The sequence below is a fragment of the Phascolarctos cinereus genome, unplaced genomic scaffold (assembly GCF_003287225.1).
Source record: "Phascolarctos cinereus isolate Bilbo 61053 unplaced genomic scaffold, phaCin_HiC Scaffold_726;HRSCAF=1367, whole genome shotgun sequence".
NCBI classification, from domain to species: Eukaryota; Metazoa; Chordata; class Mammalia; order Diprotodontia; family Phascolarctidae; genus Phascolarctos; species Phascolarctos cinereus.
Window position 1 is genome coordinate 45,437,817 of NW_027556098.1, and position 19,460 is coordinate 45,457,276.

General features: G+C 39.6%; 1 protein-coding gene across 2 annotated transcripts in view; it reads left to right on the forward strand.

Annotated features, from left to right (window-relative positions):
* Positions 1-19,460, forward strand: part of HLCS (holocarboxylase synthetase) — a 219,029-nt gene that overhangs the window by 68,655 nt on the left and 130,914 nt on the right. For both annotated transcript variants that reach the window (XM_020995950.2, XM_020995951.2), the window contains one exon: positions 13,903-14,174. In XM_020995950.2, coding sequence (XP_020851609.1) covers positions 13,903-14,174 — 272 coding nt within the window. The remainder of the gene's footprint in view (positions 1-13,902; positions 14,175-19,460) is intronic.

Below are 19,460 nucleotides of genomic sequence, written 5' to 3' on the forward strand. Positions count from 1 at the left end.
AAGACCTGAGTTTGAATTCTGCCTCATACATTTATTAGCAGTATGACCCTGAGCAGGTCACTTAACCTCTCTTAGCCTCAGCTTCCTCATCTGTAAATTGAGGATAATAATAGTCTCTCCTTAACAGCATTGTCATGAAGATCAAATGAAATGACATATGTAAAGTGCTTTGTAAACCTTCAAACACTATGTAAGTGTTATTATGATGATTATTATTGGGAGCTTTAAAAGCTTTCCTCCAAAGGAGCTGCACTGCATTTGCATGTGCAAATGATTTTGGAGGCAAATAATCTGAGTCCAGATTGTGGTTCTGTACTTATTCCCTATGTGAGCATGGGCAAGTCACTTCTCCTTTCCAGCACTGCTTCCTCAACCATAACATAAGGGATTTGGAGTAAATTAACTTTAAGGTTCTTTTCAGCTCTAAGTATGTGATCCTGTGATCCATGCATATGTTAATTTCATACATGATTCATTGATATAGGTATGGCCTCAGAGACAACTTTGCCAAATGGTCCTCTGATTGTTCTCAATGAAGACATTAAACAGAGATGTGTACTTGTCAAAGGTGTTCATGCCTGTCATAGAGGATGATTTAGGAAGAATCCAAACACAGGAGGAATCAGAGAGAAAATAATCAGACAAAAAAAGTAAATGGATCAAGGATGCCTGTTATCTAGATGATAAGGTGCTATTAGGTAGTCTGAGTTTAGTTCTTGAATGAATGAATAAGCATTTATTAAGTGCTTACTATGTGCCCAGGATTGTACTGAGCACTGGGGGTCTGAATACAAGTAAGCAAGCTAGGCCTTGTCCTCAAGAAGCTTAAATTCTGATGGGTGTGGGGGAAGAGACAGAATGAAAAAAGGAACTAGGAAGCTGGGAGAAGGGAAAGGGATGCATATGGAGGTATGGTTTGGAAATGGCTGGAAAGTGAAATCTGGAGGCCTGGTTCTGGTTAAGCTAAGGCAAAAATTTACCTGTCAGAAATCAAGGGTAGAGTTCAGTATATTTATCTTAGATAGTAAAGTGTGAGCCAGGCCTGACTTAGGTTGGTCAAATGTTTCACATTTGTCTCTTCTTTCTTCTTCCTTCTTCCTCTTTCTCCCTGCTTCTTTTTCCCTTGTCTCTCCTTTCAAATGCTTTCCTCAGTGTATTGCAGTAAGGTATTTTAATGGCTTCCTAAATGCCATATTAAGTGTCCCACGTAGTCAATTCAAAGTAGTTCTTTCACAGTTCCCACATTAACAATCTTTGTGGAGGGCCCAGGCTTGCCATAGATGATGGAATTGAGATTATCCCCAAATAACAAAGCTAGACCAGTTCAACAGATGACATTTTATAATGCTTACCATTTTGGGCACATGTTCTTAAATATCCTGAGCACATATCTCTACTTGTCAAATAGTCTCAGACTAGTTCAGTGAGACTCCACTCCTGGGTTATGTGGCATACAGAACTAGTAGTATAGTGATGATAAGATGTGCAGCTTCCTTGTTGGGGCCTCTGGTCACCTTCCTCTGCAAAGCCCTTTCCTTTCTTTAGTCACAAAGTCATTTGGATCCAATTCTGCCAATTAACACTAAATGTTGTAGACCAGGGCTGGTTCAGTTTTGGGATTGAAATGAAATGAGATGCTGGTAGACCAATTAATTGTTAACAGAAACATGGAAAGGATGTTTGGCAGGGAAACAGCATTGATTCAATTGGACATAGATTGCTTGCTTTTTCATTTGCTATGGTGATGTCAATAATTTCAAATTTATTATGTGCCAGGCATTGTGTGCTAAGTGCTGGGGATACAAATAAGAAAAAGATAGTCCCGGCCTTCAAGTAGCTTACCATCTAATTGGGGGGTGACAATACACAAAAGGAAGCTGAAAATCTAGGGGTGAGGGGGTGTGCCAGAGGTTGTCTGGAGAGAGGGCATGTGACCAGAGCAGCTAATGGAAAATAAAGAAAAATGGAAACTTCTGAACACTTTATTAGGGGAAGGCTTTGGGAAGAGTTTATTACTCTGCCTTTCAGCCTTCCACTTAGAGGGGTGAGGCAACTGAGGGTGCTTAGAAGGTGTTGAGTGTCAAAGCTGGATCAATCTCCATGCTGATGAGATTTCAGGTGATGAGATTATTCAGACCACCAGTGCTCAGGCATGATATTCCTGGGGCTGAAACCAGCTGATGGAAAATGAAATGAAAACAGCTGATGGGAAATGAAGACATGAAACAATTAACATTTATTAAAAAGTGCCAGGTACCATGCTCAGTCAGCACTGAGGATACAAGTAAGAAAAAGAAAGAAATCCTACTGTCTAGGAACTTACAATCTCATGGGAGAACACAACACACAAAATGAAGCTGGAAAGTGGGGTGGGGGGTGGGGTGTTGGGGAGGGTGTCTTATGTTCTGTGGAGTTGAAACCAATAGAATTGCAGATGGAAAGTAGAGGGTAAGCTGGAAAGTCCAGGTCTCAGCCCTCTCTAAGGGAAAGCTTTGGGAGATGCTGTACCCAGGCTTAAGTATGTATCAAAAAAATGTTTCTCATCACCTTTTTCCTCCTCCCACTCCACCTCAAATGCCTTGCCTGTAGCTCATCTCTTTAACTCCTATGTCTTTCCAAAATGTTAAAGGTAAAAATTAAGCTAATTAATATTTGCTAATAGAACAGGACTAGGAGAGGTGGCTTTATCAGGGCTCCCTCCACCTCTCTCTTTACTAGTGGCTTTTTTTCCTCCTATCAAGTAATAAGCATTTTAACTATAGCTTCTGGGAAGAAATGTCTCTACTTTTGTTGTCTAACTCAGAGGATTGGTCTTAGTGTTGAGAATTCAACACCAAGCAGGAAGATTCAGCAGATGTATACACTAGGAATTCCATTGTGGGAGATATTTGGGGATAAGCATTTCTAAAAATGATGCTATGTTGGCAGTCCCACTCTGTACTTATGTATATGACTGGTCCTGTTGCTTTTATACCTTAGAGATGGCATATTATAGGCTGGTTGGAATGAATCTGTTGGAAGCTTTATCAAGGTCCTTGTGTTAGGCCTTTCTCATGTTTATAACACTAGTATCTGGGCTAGTATATTGAAGAGATTTCTTGGTTTTTCATTCAATCCTCTTTTCCCTTCCACTCCACTGTACCTACCCTTCCCCCATGTCAGAAACCTCTTTGTTTTTGACTTAGAAAAATCATGGGGAATTTTGCAGAGGCCAGCTTAATCAAGACTTGTATAGACTCATAAGCCTCATATGCTGAAGTTATTCTTTTGTAGATGCGTATTTTTTTTATTTTTATTTTTTTCTTTTTGGTGAGGTGATCAGGGTTAGGTGACTTGGCCAGGGTCATACAGCTAGTAAGTGTTAAGTGTGTGAGGCTGGATTTGAACTCAAGTCCTCCTGATTCCAAGGTCTGAGCTCTGTTCATTGTACCACCTAGCTGCCCCTTAGAAGCTTATTTTTCTTTTAAGAAGTCTCATAAAGCTTCTCTTTTTCTTAAGCTCAGTTTCATAATGTTCACTTATACAGAATAAATTTCACTTTAGAAGTAAGCGTTTGGCACAATAGAGGCAATAGAAGTATGATGCCTATAAAATCAGCAGCTCTTAATGCTGTGTAATTATAATGACCAAATTTAGACCTGGAAAAGATGAGAAAATACATCTTTCTCTTTCATTAGAGAGGTGAGGAACTATGAGTTTGGACTCAACTGACATGTTGGTAAGTGATTTTTTTTCCTCCTTTTTTTGGGGGGGGAGGGTGTGTTACGTGGAATGGCTCCGTGGGTGGGTAGGAGAAGACTTCAGAAAGAAAGAGTAGGTTTTTCAAATCCGGCCTGAGACCAAACACTTGACACTTACTAACTGTGTGACCCTGGGCAAGGCACTTAACCCCAATTGCCTTTAAAAAAAAAAAAAGAAAGAAGGAAAGGGGCAGCTAGGTGGCACAGTGGATAGAGCACCAGCCCTGGATTCAGGAGGACCTGAGTTCAAATTTGACCTCAGACACATAATACTTACTGACCCTGAGCAAGTCACTTAACCCCATTGCCTAACCAAAAACTAAAAAAAAAAAAAGAGTAAGTTTTAGAGGAAAGATAAATTTAGTTTTTATACATGTTGAGCTTGAGATGCTTATGGGACATTCAGTTACAGACATTCAGGAGTTAGTTAGAAATCTCGTTTTGGAGCTCAGGGTTGGAGGCAGATGTGGGAGGTATCTGAATAGAAGTAATCATTGAAGTCAGAGGAGTAGCAAAATTACAGAGGGGGAGGATGTAGAGAGAGAAGACATGGGAGGAAAAAGAGGTACTAGTAAGAGCAGGAAAAGTCAGAGACTGAAGAGGAAAAATGGAAAAGTATAATAGAGTTGTAGAATTTAGGAGGAAGGTACATTCATTAAAAAGAAGAATAGCATAACAACCATGTGAGCAAAGAATGGGGAGTAGATTTCCTCTCCAGGCTGCACTCTGGATCTCTTCTACCCTCTCCCTTCTCTTCATTCCAAAGTTTCACTTCAGCCCTGGAGTTCACATGTTGGAAATGCCCTCTATCCCTATGAGTCTTTCTCTCATTGAATGGCTCCTTCCAGAACCCTCATTTAATGAGGGTGCCTAGACCAGCTGTGTTTTATTTCTCTCCAGCTTTATTCTGGATTTCTTCTACCATGTCCTCATGAGGGATACCTTCCAACCCTGTCCCTCCTCCTTTTTCAGCTTTCCTTTTTTGTGTTGTCTCCCAAGAGAATGCAAATTCTTTGAGAGCATTTTTTATTTGTAGAGCTACATGTGTTTGTATTCCCAGAGCTCAGCACAATGCCTGGCACATGATTGGTTGGTTGAGCTGCTGTAATTCTGCATTGGTCATATAGCACAGCGCTCTCTTTGATGTGGGCGTGTCATGCCAGTGTCTAATCTGGCACGTGGTAAAGTGCTTAATAAATGCTTACTGACTGTTGATTGACTAGTAGTCATATGTAGGCCATTTTTCCAGATTGCAAGACCTGAGTATGTTTAGTAAGAAGGAGCCAATGGAGAAAGATGATCCAATAGGAAAAATAAAAATGGTGATTGTGGCAGGGTCTTGAAAAGGAGGGGATTAGGGACACAGATAGAGGAGTTAGCTTTTATCTGTACAGCCATATCTTTCTTTGAATTAGAAGGAAAAAAGGAACAGATGGGTGACTGACAGAGAAGTTGTGAAATGAAGAGGGAATTGGAGGGGCTTAAGTTGAATGGCTTCAATCTTATCAGGAAAGGAGAGGTCAAGTTCACGTGCTAAAAATTTTTGGGGTGGGTGAGTAGAGTGAGATTAAGGGCTGGGGAGACAGTATTTATTACAAGCACTGTGGGTGATTTGATCAGGAGTTGAAAGATGAATAAAAGGATTTTTGAGCAGCATTGGTGGCCTTGCTGAGATTGAATAGAGTGAATTTATAACGGATGATACATAGCATGTTCTGCTAGAGCTGAGAATGGGCAAAGTAGAAATCCTTGTAGGGTAAAAAAATGCAGGGAGATATATGGAACACTTTGACATAATTTGTTGATTCCACTGGTGTAGATCAAGATCTATCCTCAATCTCTTTTATTTTTATTTCTCTGCCCAACTCTAGCCACCAACTCCCTTTTTAGTTATTCCACTCAGATCTCATAAGCATCTCAAACTTAATATGTCCCAAATGAAACTCATCCATCAATCAATCATTCAGTCAATCAATAAACATTTATTTAGTACCTACTGTGTACCAGGCACTGTGCTAAATGTTGGGGATACAAAAATGCAAAAGACAGCCCCTGCCCTCAAGGAACTTACAGTCTAATGGGGGAGAGAAAATGCAAACAAATATATACAGATAAGCTGTATACAGGATAAATGGGAAATAATTAACGGGGAAGGCACTGGAATTAAGAGAAGTTGAGATTTTAGCTGGGACTTAAAGGAAGCTTGGGGGGTCAGTAGTTGGAGAAGAGGAGGTAGACATGGGGGACAGCCAGAGAGAATGCCTAGAGCTAAGAAATGGAGTGTCTTGTTTTGTGAAACAACCAGGAGACCAGTGTCATTGTATCAAAGAGTACATTTTTGGGAATAAGGTGTAAAAAGACCAAAAAAGTAGGAGGAGAGAGGAAATAGGCAGAGCTACCAGCAGGCTATTGCAGTAATCCAGGTCTAAAGTGATGAGGATCTGTACTTAAGGGATGGCAGTGTCAGAGGAGAGAAGGGGGCATATTTGAGACTTGTTGCAAAGGTGAAATGTATGGGTCTGGGCAACAGATTGGATGGAGATGGGGGTAGTGAGCAATCAAGGATGTAAGCCTGAGGGACTGGGAGGATGGTATTGCCCTTTACAGTAATAGGGAAGGTGAGGAGAGAGGTTTAGGGGAAAAGATATAATGAGTTCTATTTTGGATGTATTGAATTTTAGATATCTACTGAACATACAATTTGAAATGACTAAAAGGCAGTTGGAGATGTGAGATTGAGGGTCAGCAGAGATTGGGACAGGCTAGGTAGTTTTGAGAAACATCAGCATAGAAATGGTAGTTAAATCTGTGGAAGCAGATGTGATCACCAAGTGAAGCAGTATAGAAGAAGAAGTGAAAAGGCTCAGGACAGAACCCTGAGGGACACTAGGTGCATATGATCTAGAGGAGGATCCAGCAAAGGAGGTAGAGAAGGAGCTCTTAGATAATTACGAGGAAAACCAAGGGAGTATGGTGTCCTGAAAATCTAGAGAGAAGAGGCTGTTGAGGAGGAGAGAATGATGAACAATGTCAAAGGCTGCAGAAAGGTCAAGAATGAAGATTTGGCAACTAAGAGATCATTTTGGAGAGGGCAGTTTTGGTGGAATGATAAGGTCAGAGGCCAGATTGTAAGGGGTTAAGAAGAGAGTGACAAGAGAGAAAGTGGAGGCCTTTTCGAGGAGTTTAGCTACAAAGGGCAGAAGAGATACAAGATGATATTTAGCAGTGATGAAAAGATTACGTGAGGGTTTTTCCAGGGTTGGGCAGACATGGGCATCTTTTTAGACAGTAGAGGGAGAGATTGAAAATAAATGAAAGATTGGGGATAACAGAGGGAGCAATCTGTTGGAGGAGATGGGATGGAGTGGGATCACTTGAACAAGTAGAAGGATTAACCTTGGTAAGGAGTGAGGTCATTTCATCATGTGAGATAGGGGTGAAGAAGATAGTGGCAGAAGGCACCGGAGTGATAAGAGATGAGGAAGAGTAAAGAAGAGGGCACTCGTGGTGAATGACATTGAGGTGAGAGGGTGGAGGGAGGGGGAGCCATGGGAATCTTGAGGAAGGATGAAAAGGTCTGGAAGAACCAGTATGAAGAGTTATAGTGAGCTGACAAGGGAGGTAGAGAGTAGGCTTGCCTAGCAGCAGTGAGGACCCATTTGAGGCTGTGTAACGTAAATTTGTAGTAGACCCAGTCAGAATGGTTGTGTGATTTTCTCCACCTTTATTCAGCAGCACATGTGTAGGAGTGAAGGCCATGAATGGTGGGAGTAATCCAAGGCTGAGGCTTCACTGGGCATAATGGAAGATATGATAAAGGGGCCAGGGATTCAAGCAAGGAAGACAGTGTAGAGTTGAATTGGTTCAATGTAGGAATGTAAACAGTTCAACTTTAATAAGTCCCTTATGATTTCTCTTTCCTGTTTGCCTTTTCATGCTTGTCTTGAGTCTTGTATTGGAAAGTCAAATTTTCTACTCAGCTGTGGTCTTTTCATCAAGAATGCTTGAAAGTCTTCTATTTCACTGAATATCCATCCCCCCCCCCCAGGATTATACTCAGTTTTGCTAGGTAGGTGATTCTTGGTTGTAATCTTATCTCCTTTGCCCTCGGGAGTATATGCGTAGCCCTCCAGTCCCTTAATGTAGAAGCTGCTAAATCTTGTGTTATTCTGATTTTGTTTCCACAATACTTGAATTGTTTCTTTCTGTCTGCTTGCAATATTTTCTCCTTGACTGGGAACTCTGGAATTTGACTGTAATATTCCTGGGAGTTTTCCTTTGGGGATCTCTTTCAGGAGAAGAACTGTGGATTCTTTCAATTTCCATTTTACCCTCTGTTTCTAGAATATCAGGGCAATTTTCCTTGATGATTTCATGAAAGATGATGTCTAGGCTCTTTTTTTGATCATGGCTTTCAGGTAGTCCAATATTTTTTAAATTCTCTCTCCTGGATCTATTTTCCAGGTCAGTCATTTTTCCAGTGAGATATTTCACATTGTCTTCTATTTTTTTCATTCTTTTGGTTTTGTTTTACAATGTCTTGATTTCTCATAAAGTCACTAGCTTCCAATTGCTCTGTTCTAATTTTTAAGGAAGTATTTTCTTAAGTGAACTTTTGGACTTCCTTTTCCATTTGGCCAATTCTGCTTTTTAAGGCATTCTTCTCCTCATTGGCTTTTTGGACCTCTTTTGCCATTTGGGTTAGTCTATTTTTTTTTTAATAGAATTAAAAATTTTTTTTTAATAATTATTTTTAGGCAGTTGAAGTTAAGTGACTTGCCCAGGGTCACACAGCTAGTAAGTGTCAAGTGTTTGGTCTGAGGTCGGATTTGAATTCAGGTTATCCTGACTTTAGGGCTGGTGCTGTATCTACTGTACCACCTAGTTGCCCCATAGTCTATTGTTTAAGGTGTTAATTTCTTCAGTATTTTTTTTGGGCTCTCCTTTAGCAAGCTGTTGACTAGTTTTTCATTATTTTCTTGCATCACTCTCATTTCTCTTCCCAGTTTTTCCTCTACTTCTCTTACTTGCTTCTCAGAATCCTTTGTGAGCTCTTCCATAGCCTGGGACTGATTCATATTTTTCTTGGAGGCTTTGGATATTGGAGCTTTGACTTTGTTGTCCTCTTCTGGTTGTATGTTTTGATCTTCTTTGTCACCAAAGAAAGATTCTATTGTCTGACTTTTTGCGCAGTTTTCTCATGTTCCCAGCCAATTACTTGAGGGTTTTTTTTTTGGTTAGGCAGTGGGGTTAAGTGACTTTGCCCAGAGTCACACAGCTAGTAAGTGTTATGTGTCTGAGTCCGGATTTGAACTCAGGATCTCCTGAATCCAGGGCTGGTGCTCTATCCACTGTGCCACCTCGCTGTCCCCCAATTACTTGAGTTTTAAACACTTTATGAAGGCAGGGGTCTGTTTCCAGTGTGGAGAATGTACTGTCCCAAGGTTCGGGGGTTTTGTGCAGCTATTTTCAGAACTACTTCTAGGGACCTATAGATTTTCAGTTCTTCCAAGGTGGTGTGATAAGGGGCAAGGTGTTTACTCCTTTCCTGGCCTGTGCTCTGATCTGTGAGTGACCATAAGCACTCTTTTCTGCCCTGGGACTGTGAGGAAGATTCCCTCTCTACCACCACGCCAGCGCTCCTTTTTACCCCAAGACTGCAACCCAGATCTAAGCATGGGCAGAGCAAGAGAATCCTGCCTCAGCACTAGCAAAGAGATCCCTGTAATCCCCCTCTGGTCAGCCACTTGATCCCCCTCTCCATGTGTGGGCTGCGAGCTTCAGAAGCAGCCACTTTCTCGGGGCTGGGATCAGGATCGAGCTTCTCTCTCACCGAAGTTACAGACTTTTCCTACTGACCTTCTAAGTTGTCTTTGGCGTTTGTGTTTTCAGAAGTCTGTAAACTGCCACAGCTGCCCACGATTCAGTGTTCTGAGGCCTGCTACAGGTTTGCTGAGGCCTGGTCTTTGCCCGCGTACCCATGCTGAACTGCGTTCCTCTCCCAGCCTGGCACGATAGACCTTTTCAATCAACCATCCAGGTTGTCTTGGGCTGAAGATTTGTTTCAGTCTGTCTTTTTTGTGGGTTCTGCTGCTCTAAAATTTGTTTAGAGCCATTTTTTACAGTATTTGGAGGAGTTTGGGGGAGAGCTCAAGCAAGTCATTGCTTTTACTCCACCATCTTGGCTGTGCCCCAGGGTTGCTCTTCTTTACACTGGAGGATCTCCATATCCCAGTTGGAAAACTGGGTTGACAGCAGGTGGCAGACAATGTCTTTTGCCGGTAGAGATAGAAGTGGTTGCTTTGGATCATTTATATGACCATTATCTTGGTTCAGGCCTATCATCACCTTTCATTTGGACTAATCTAAAAGCTTTCTCTTTATTTTTCTTCTATTTATCTTTTATTCTGAACTTAACAAAAACCAAGTTAAATGAATATTCCGTCCATAATGAAAATTTATATTGCAAAAGAGAGAAAATTGTACATAAAATTGTCAGTTTCTTAGCTAGAACTTGGTTTTCTTTTTAAGTGTGTAATAAATTCAGTATGAACTTTTGAATTTGTAATTTTTTTGTGATTTCTTCTCATCTTCCTTCTGTTCTCTTTTCATTTTGGGGGAGAAGGTTCCTATTCTTAGCCCCACATTCCTTTTGATCCTCCCCCCCCAAAAAAAATACAAACAAAACTCTTGTAACAAATATGCAAAATCAAGCAAAACAAATTCCCATATTGACTATATCCTATAAATGTATGTCTCATTCTGCAACTTGAGTCCATCTGACAGGAAGTGGGTAGCATATATTTCATTAACAATAATCTGGAAGTGTGATTGGTCATTAAATTGATCAAAGTTCTTAAGTATTTTAAATTAGTTTTTCTTCACGTCATTATTATTATTATAGTATCAGTTTTTCTCTTGGTTCTATTTACTTTGTATCAGTTCATATAAGTCTTCCCATGTTTCTCTGAAATGATCTTTTTCTTAAATTTCTTATGATTCAATAATTCCATTGTATTAATCTACATTTACATTCAGTCATTCCCCAATTGATGGGTAGGTTCTAAGTTTCTGTTTATTTTGCATGGGACAGAGCTTTAGAAACATCACAGAATTTAAAGTCAGAATGTTTTCAGGTCTTTGATAATTAAAAGGACCTTAGTATTATCACCTGGATTGTTTTGATATTGTTTAAAAGCAGTAGCCTATCTGATTTTATTCGTTTCCCTTATCATGTTTTAAGTTGAAGTACTGTGAATGAAAGTAATCATCAGGGTTAGTTATAAGAATCTCCTCCCCCCTCCAGTTTTGTGGGCTACTTTTACCTTTTTTTTTAAATGGTAATGCTAACTGTACTAATTGATAGCCTTCTGGTTCAGTCTAGCGCTTTAGACACTGGATATACACAACTGGTTGTTGGAACAAAAATGAGAACATTTAAATGGCATAGTTCTCACTAGTAATACTGTGAGCTGTGTAGTGTAGAAACTTCCCTTCAAGAAAAGATCATGAGTATTTTGTATAATATGTTTGGAACTCAACAGGAAATTTTGTTGTTGTTATTTTAAGCAAACAAACAGAAAAGATAGATGGAGTCAGATTGAAGACAAATTTAAATGTCAGGCTTACTAGAACATTTTAGTTTTTGTCCTAGAAGCAACAGGGTGTCAGTAAAGACTTGTGGTACAGAGGAATAACATAGTAAAACTGGTACGTATTGGCAGCTGTGTGGAAGAGAAAGGTTAGTTCCTAGAAGCAGGTAGAAATTTCTGCAGCCAACCCTGACAATTACTTTCATTCATAGCACTTAAACATAAAACATGATGGGGGAAATAAATAAAAAAACAGGTGACTACTGATTTCAAACAATTTCACAACATTCCAGATGATACTACTTGCCTATGCTTATGAATCACATCAGTGAATGAGGACCAGAAATGGATTTACTAATGTTCATTTAGTCACCAAAAGCCCGAAGATGTTCTGAGTTTTTATTCTGTAATGTTTCTAAATCTGTATCTATTGTGTAGGAGCCGCAAAGGAAGAGGTCTTGACAGAAGAGAAGTGCTATGTGCTTGATGTTCAGATTAAATGATAGATTCCCTAAGACCGTAGACATCAAACACGTGGCCTGCATGGGGCCCACAACAATTCTGGGTACAGCCAAAACCAGAATGAAATGCAACTGGGAAATATTTAACAAAAATAAATAAAAACGTAATAAAGTGTAGATACTGTTACACTTAAAAACTAACTTAGTATGCAGCCTGGAAGGGTTCTCACGTTCAGTTTAGTGGCCCCTGTGAGTTTGACACCGCTTTTGTTGTTTCTGTTGTTGTTGACTTGTTTTAATCATTTCTGATGCTTTGTGATTTATGCTTTAGTTCTTTCATCGGTCACACAAGGACTCAGTGGCTACTAAGGCCCCTTTCATCTCCACATTGATTATTCTATGATTGTAATGTATAATAACCATAGGGAGTGCAATTTTTAAATATTATCTTGACTGTATAAACCTTGTTCTGATTTTTGTTCAGTATTACCTCGTTCTGAGTGGAAGTGACCTTTTTCTATTTTTCTGTCCTTTAATATCTCATAGCACTTTGTACCTCATTCATATTCTCATTTGCCCAACTTTGTTCAATAATCCTCTGATTATCATTGTCAACTAAGGGATATAATAGGGAGATGTGTGCTTAACAAAGGTCTCTGCCACTGTCATGGAGAGCACCCAGTTGTTCAGTTGTGTCCGACTTGGGTCTGACTCACATCTGATTCTTTTAACCCCATTTTGGGTTTTCTAGGTGAAGATACTGGAGGGGTTTGCCATTTCCTTCTCCAGCTCATTTCACAGATGAGGAAACTGAAGCAAACAGGGTTAAGTGACTTGTCCAGGATCACATAGCTAATAAGTATCTGATCCAGATTTGAACTCAGGAAGATACTTTTTCTGATTCCAAGCCCAGCACTCTATCCACTTTGCCACCTAGCTGCTCCAGAATGTCTGGGACAGATTTCAGATAAAAAAGGACTCCGTTGATAGTAAGGTTCTCCACTTGGTACTGTTTTGAAATGACATTGTACTGATTGCATCAAGCTCTGGAGGCCCCAGAGCCTCTTCAGTGAGATCCATGAGATTAGACTAATAATCCCCATAGGAAATACCAAATGGCTGAAGAATATCTATCTATTGCTTAGATTATGAGCTGAATTTTGATAGGCCACCCATCCAGTTAGTCCATCAGTACTTACATTTTAAACAAACAATACTGAAAGTTAGTGAGGTTCACTCAGAATTGAACTGATGGTAGAGAAGGCTGTACAGCTTGAGAATTTGTACTTTCAGTCATCCCTAGATGCTGTTTGATTCAAAACCCCATGTTCTTAACACCAGTATTCTCCTGGTAGTGTTATTTATATGGTTGCAGATCAGTTTCTAAATAGTCAAATGGGGGCAGCTGAGTGACTAGTGGATAGAGTCCTAGCCCTGGAGTCAGGAGGACCTGAATAAAATGTGGCCTCAGACACTTGACACTTACTACCTGCATGAGCCTGGCAAGTCACTTAACCTTGATTGCCTCCCCAAAACCAAAAACAAAACAAGAATCAAATGGCAGGTGGCCCAAAGAAAAATAAAGCAATTTGTGTTGGATGTCAGTAAGCTGTAGCATATTGCCAGTGATCTCTTTTATGTATTAGAAGTGGCATGAAAGTTATTATCAAGGAAGCGTATGATCAGTAAAGGAGATAAATCCACGACAGGCATTGCTAAGGCTTGAGTGCTACAGTGATAGCAACTGAATGTTAAAAAAAAACCTAAAGGAAAGTCTTCGGTGTATTGAGGAGTTCCTCTGTGGAAAACATATGTACACAACTTATGTAAGGTTGAAAAGTATGTATAGGGTTACAAATGGAACTGGTGCAGGAATTTCCTACTTCAGTGAATTTTATAGATTTACTGATGTCTTGAAGAAACATAGTCATTTGAAGATGTATCTGGTTCCTACTTGATTTTAAAGCTTTTTAAGGAGCTATTTTTGTTATTATTGATAATTTTTGTTATCTCCAGTGCCTAGCACAGGTTCTCCTCACATAGGAGGTGCTTAATAAATTTGTTGAATTGAAATGATTTAGACCTTTTCATTTCTTCCTTTTAATACAGGAAGTTCGAGTTTCCTTTATGCAGTGGCTTACGGGAAATGTGGGTCCTGAAGGAGTGATGACATTCAGCAAGTTGACCCTTAAATTTGTTTCATCCTATAAACCAGAATTGGAAGTAACTCCATCTCAGATGCCAGTTGTCACCACAACAGAGGAATTTTCCCCAGAACATTTTAACCTGGAGATCTATCAAAAAAATTTGCAGACAAAGCAACTAGGAAAAGTAATTCTGTTTGCTGAAGTGACATCATCCACAATGAGTCTTCTAGATGGGTAAGCTTTTGGACAAAAGTTCGTTAGAAAAGAATCTGAATAAAGATTTATATAGAATGATGTTGATTAGTGCTTTCAACTAAGTTTTTATTTATTTATTTTTTATTTTTTTTTAACTCAGTTTTTAAACAAATGATTTGTAGTACAAGGAAAGAGACCCCCCATTTGAGGAGAATGTGGTAGTGATTGGAAAATTAAGTTTCATCTTAAGGCTTCAACAAGGTTTATATTTTTAAGAACTGGTGGTTGTGGATCTGGTGACTGTCTCTTTAAATTAAGCTTCTTAGAATGGTCTGAAAAAATGAATTAATGTCAAAGAAAAATCTAAGAAGTAGAGTTTACTCTCTAGGCTATTTTTTCTCCTTTTGTGCTGTCTTATTTTTGAGATATTTTGCAGAATTATTTAGAATAGCACATTTATATGATATCTAAGATATGTTTAATCAAGATAAAAGCAGAATTTTGCATTTTTAAACCTGTTTTCTCATGTGTTCTTTAATTTCATTTTTAAAGCAGTCTATAATCATTTTTGGATATTTGAACATTTATTTTCACTGCCAGGTTACTCTTCTCAACTCCTTCTTTCCTAGACTTTGATTAGAGGTTAAAAATATAAAACAGATGAAAAGAAATTCTTTTTTTACCCAAATTAATCAGCAAAACTTGCTGACCAGTATTAAGGGTGTGCCTGGCTGAAGCACTGTTAGTTCAGGTTCTATATTGGGATGATATCAGGCACTTGTAGGTCATTCAACAGTATTTAGTAAGAATACAGTTAGATTGAATGACATATGGCCTCCTTCACTTAGGAAGAGACAGGTCAGCAGGTCAGGATATGGTGACTATACAACTTTAGTACTACCACTGCCAAGTCTAAAGGGTACTAATATCTCTCTCCCCTAGCCCTGCCCACGGATGGGTCTTTTTATGCCCTCTGGTCACCAGAAAGCCATGTCACCTTAGCCAGAAGCTACCAGGAAGCTGAGTCTATAAAGAGAGACAGGTCCTTGGGACGTGTCACTTTTTATGGAAAAACTAACCTAAATCATATAGCAGGAGTACCAGGGGAGAAGGAAGAGGAAAACTGGTAGACGTTGGTCTTATCACAAAGAGACATAATAATTTAGTGGGCTTCAACAGTAGTGTAATGGTGGTCCAGCACATGGGCAGACCCTCTCAGGTTGCTGAAATGACATTTACACTTGTAAGACACATTTCTGATTGTAATGATATATGAGAAGAGTACATTTGTGGACATTCTGAAAGTGGTTCAGATTGACCTACTATGTGGTACCCAATTTTTCCGTCAGCTGCACAGCCAGAAGGTAATGTCAGTGTCTTCAAAAGGGTCTGAGACTTTTTACTTCCACTTCCTTTTCTCTTCCTCTTTTTCTTAACTTTCTATTATCTGGCTTCCAACCTCATCATTCAACCGAAATTGCTTTCTCTGTAGTTACCAATGATTTCTTAATTGCCAAATCTAATAGCCCTCTTTTTCCCAAATGGACTTTTCTCAGTCCTCATCCTTCTTGACCTGTTTGTAGATCAAGCTCTTCTCCTTGATACTATCTTTTCTTTAGGTTTTCATAACACTGCTTTGATCTAATTTTCCTCCTACCTGTGTGATCACTCCTTCTTAGTCTTCTTTTTTGGATTTTCATCCAGGTGACACCCTCTAAAAACAGGTATCCTCCAAGGCTCTCTCTTAGATCCTTTTCTTTTCTTGCTTTATACCAATTCATTTGGTGATCTCTTCAGCTCCCATGGATTTAATTATCATTTCAATGCAGATAATTTGCAAATATATTTTTCTAGCCCTAATCTCTCTCCTCACCTTTAGTCTTATATCTTCAACTGCCTATTGGACATTTCAAACTGTGTGATTTGTAGACATTTTTAAACTCAACATGTACAAAACTAAACTCATTAACTTCCTCCTACCTCACCCCCAAATGCTACCCTCTTCCTGACTTTCCTACTACTTTTAAGGGCACCACTGTTCTCCCAATCATTTGGGCTTCCAACCTAGTTGTTGTCTTCGACCCCTCAGTCTCTTTCACTCCCTCCCATCCAATTAATTGCTAAGTCCTGTCATTTCTGCCTCTTAACATCTCTTGTATATGCCCCCTTCTTTCCTCTGACCCTAGTATTACTCTGATGCAGGCCCTCATCACTTCATGTAGCAATATCCTGCTGGTAGGTCTTCCTGCCTCAAGTTTCTCTCCACTCCAGTTCTTCCTCCACTCAGCTGTCAAATGGATCTTCCTAAAAGCACAAGTCTGCCTCTCTTACCCCCCTATTAAGTGAACTCCATTGGCTTCCTGTAACCTCTAGGATCAGATAGAAAGTCCTTTGTCTTTTAAAGCCCTTCACAGCTTTGCTCCTTCCTACCTTTCCATTCTTTTTACAGTTTGCTCCCTTTATGTTGAATGATCCAGTGACGCTGGCTATCCACCATTCTTGGATTTCTGTCCTTTATTTCTGCCTCCTACTTTCCTTCTAGTCTTAGCTGAAGTCCCACTGCCTTTAGCGGTTTTCCTTAATCTTGGTGCCTTCTCCCTGAGATGATCTCCAGTCTATCCTGTATCTATCTTATTTGTACATAATTGTTTATATGTTGCTTCCTCATTAGAGTGTGAGCTCATTGAGAAGAGGGCACTGTCTTTTCCCCTTCTTTGTATCCCCAGTGCTTAGCATAATCAATGCTTATGAAATTCTTGTTGACTGACTGACTGATGTTATATGCTTAAATGGAACTGGGAAGCTTAGTCTCTGGCTCCTTAAAAATGGGAGAATACCAAAAAAAAAAAAAAAAAGGAGGAATACCAGTGGTGGGGACCTGAGTCACTGAAGTAGGAAAAAAGAGACCCATAGACTCCTCAGGGAACTTTGGAGCCTCTTGAGAGAAATAGCAGGACTGGCTTTGGGCCAGAACATCAATGTTAAAATACAATTATAGATACAGTAGAATGTATTGATAAGGAAAACATTTGCTGTTGCATTAGTGCAAAAGTCTAAAGATCATATGCCTCAAAGTACAATTTGATCAAGTGTTTTCAGGTAGAAATATACTCTTATGGGACTACCCAAGTTTGAATGGGTATATGATGGAGTGTGTACATACTATATACTTTGCTGAAGAGACTTTTAAAAGAGTAATAAGTTTTAGAATTAATCATGTGTTTACTGTAAGATGATGTCATAACTGGTATTTTCTTGGCTACCATTCTCCATTTGTTGAAATGGGATTTAATATGGTTTCAGCTTATGCCATGTGTGTTCATAGCTTTGATATTTATTGTTTTGGGACAATCTTGGGAAAGAATCCAGGTTAGTTAAAATTTTTGCTTAACTGAGTTAATTTATACCTCTCAGGTGATCAATCTTTTTTTTTATTGCTTTCCAAATTCTCCAGTTTATGATCTAATGCAAATGAATGAAAGGTGATAATTTACATGGGCAAATCACTATCACTGACCTTGAGAAGCAAAAGTCAGACCCTTTTCTCTCTTTTACACCATTACAGCAGGCCTTCCTTTGTATAGAAGCAATAATTAACTTTTTATTTTCTGTGATGATAATAATAGAAATTGTAGTAAAGGCTGCACCTGTGATTTAGTTGGTATAGGGAACACCTTGGTGTGGAAACTCCCACTACCAATACAAGGTTGGTATCTTCTCTGCAATTTATAGTCTTATAGTGCTATAAGCACCTCTTGGTAAAATGATTAGGGTCACATATGTTCAGAGACTGGACTTGAACCCTTCCTGGTTTCCAGGCCATCTTCCATTATGCTATGCTACCTCTTTTGTTAATATTATTGATGTTCATATCAATTAGTCAATCGCTAAACATTTAATAAGTACCCATTATGTGCCAGGCACAGTGCTACATACTGGGGATACAAAAAAAGGCAAAAGACAGACCCTGCCCTCAAGGAGCTTACAATCTAACAGAGGAAACAACGTGTAAAAGAATATACAGAAAGCAAGCTATGTACAGGATAAATAGGAAAGAAGTAAAAGAGGAGAAGGATTGGAAAAGGCTTCTGGTAAAAGATAAGGTTTTAGTTGGGAGAAGTCAGTAGACAGAGCTGAGGAGGGAGAACCTTCTAGGCATGGGGGAGAGCCAGAGAAAATGCCCAGAGCTGAGAGAGACAGCGACAAAGCAGAGAAGAGGGAGTATGTGAGAGATGCCACAGAAAGGAAATCTACAGGTCTTGGCAGTAGCTTGGATATGAGGGGAGAGAGATAGTGAGGAATCCAGGATAAATCCTAGGGTGCAAGCCTGAGGGCCTGGGAGGGATGGTATGGCCTTCTACAGTAACAGGGAAATTAGGAGGTAAGGAAGATTTAGAGGGAAAGAGTTCTGTTTTGTACATGTCAAGTTTAGGATGTCTGTTGTACATCCAGTTTGAGATGTCTGAAAGGCAATTGGAGATGTGAGACTGGAGGTCTGCAGAGAGGTAGGGGCAAGAAAGGTAGATTTGAGAATAATCAGCATAGAGATGGCAATTCAGAGGTTCATGGGAACTGATGAGATCACCCAGTGAAATAGGAAAAGAGAGGAGGGCCTCAGAACCGTGAGGAATGTCTGTGGTTAGAGGGCATGATCTGGATGAGGTTCTAGCCTAGGAGGCTGAGTGGTGGTCAGATAAGTGGGAGGTGGGAGGAGAACCAGGAGACAGTGGTATCCTGAAAAATTAAAGGAGAGAGTGATCAACAGTGTCAGAGGCTGCAGAGCATGAGGATTGAGAAAAGGCTACTTGATTTGGCAACCAAAAGATTATTGGTAACTTTGAAGATAGCAGTTTTGGTAAAATGATAAGGTTGCATGACAGATTGTAAGGAGTTAGAGGAGAGAAAATTGAGGCATCTAGTGTAGACAGCCTTTTAGAAGAGTTTAGCTATAAGGGGGCAGGAGAGATATAAGATGATATTTAGTGGAGATGGAAGGATCAAGTGAGAATTTTTTCAAGATAGGGGAGATATGGGAATGTTAGTAGGCAGTAGGGTATGCACCAGTAGACAGGGAGAGATGAAAAATAACTGATGGACTTGGGATGACAGAGTGGGTATTCTGTTGGAGGAGAGGGAATGGAATGGAATTACTTGGACAAGTAAAGGAGTAAGGACACTTCATCATGTGAGACGGGTAAAGGAGGAGATAATAGGAGAAGGCATTTGAATGATAGGAGATGAGGAAGAGGGTAGAAGATTAAGGTTATAGTGAATAACTTCAATTTTTTTCTGTGAAATATGAGGCAAGGATTTCAGCTGAGAGGG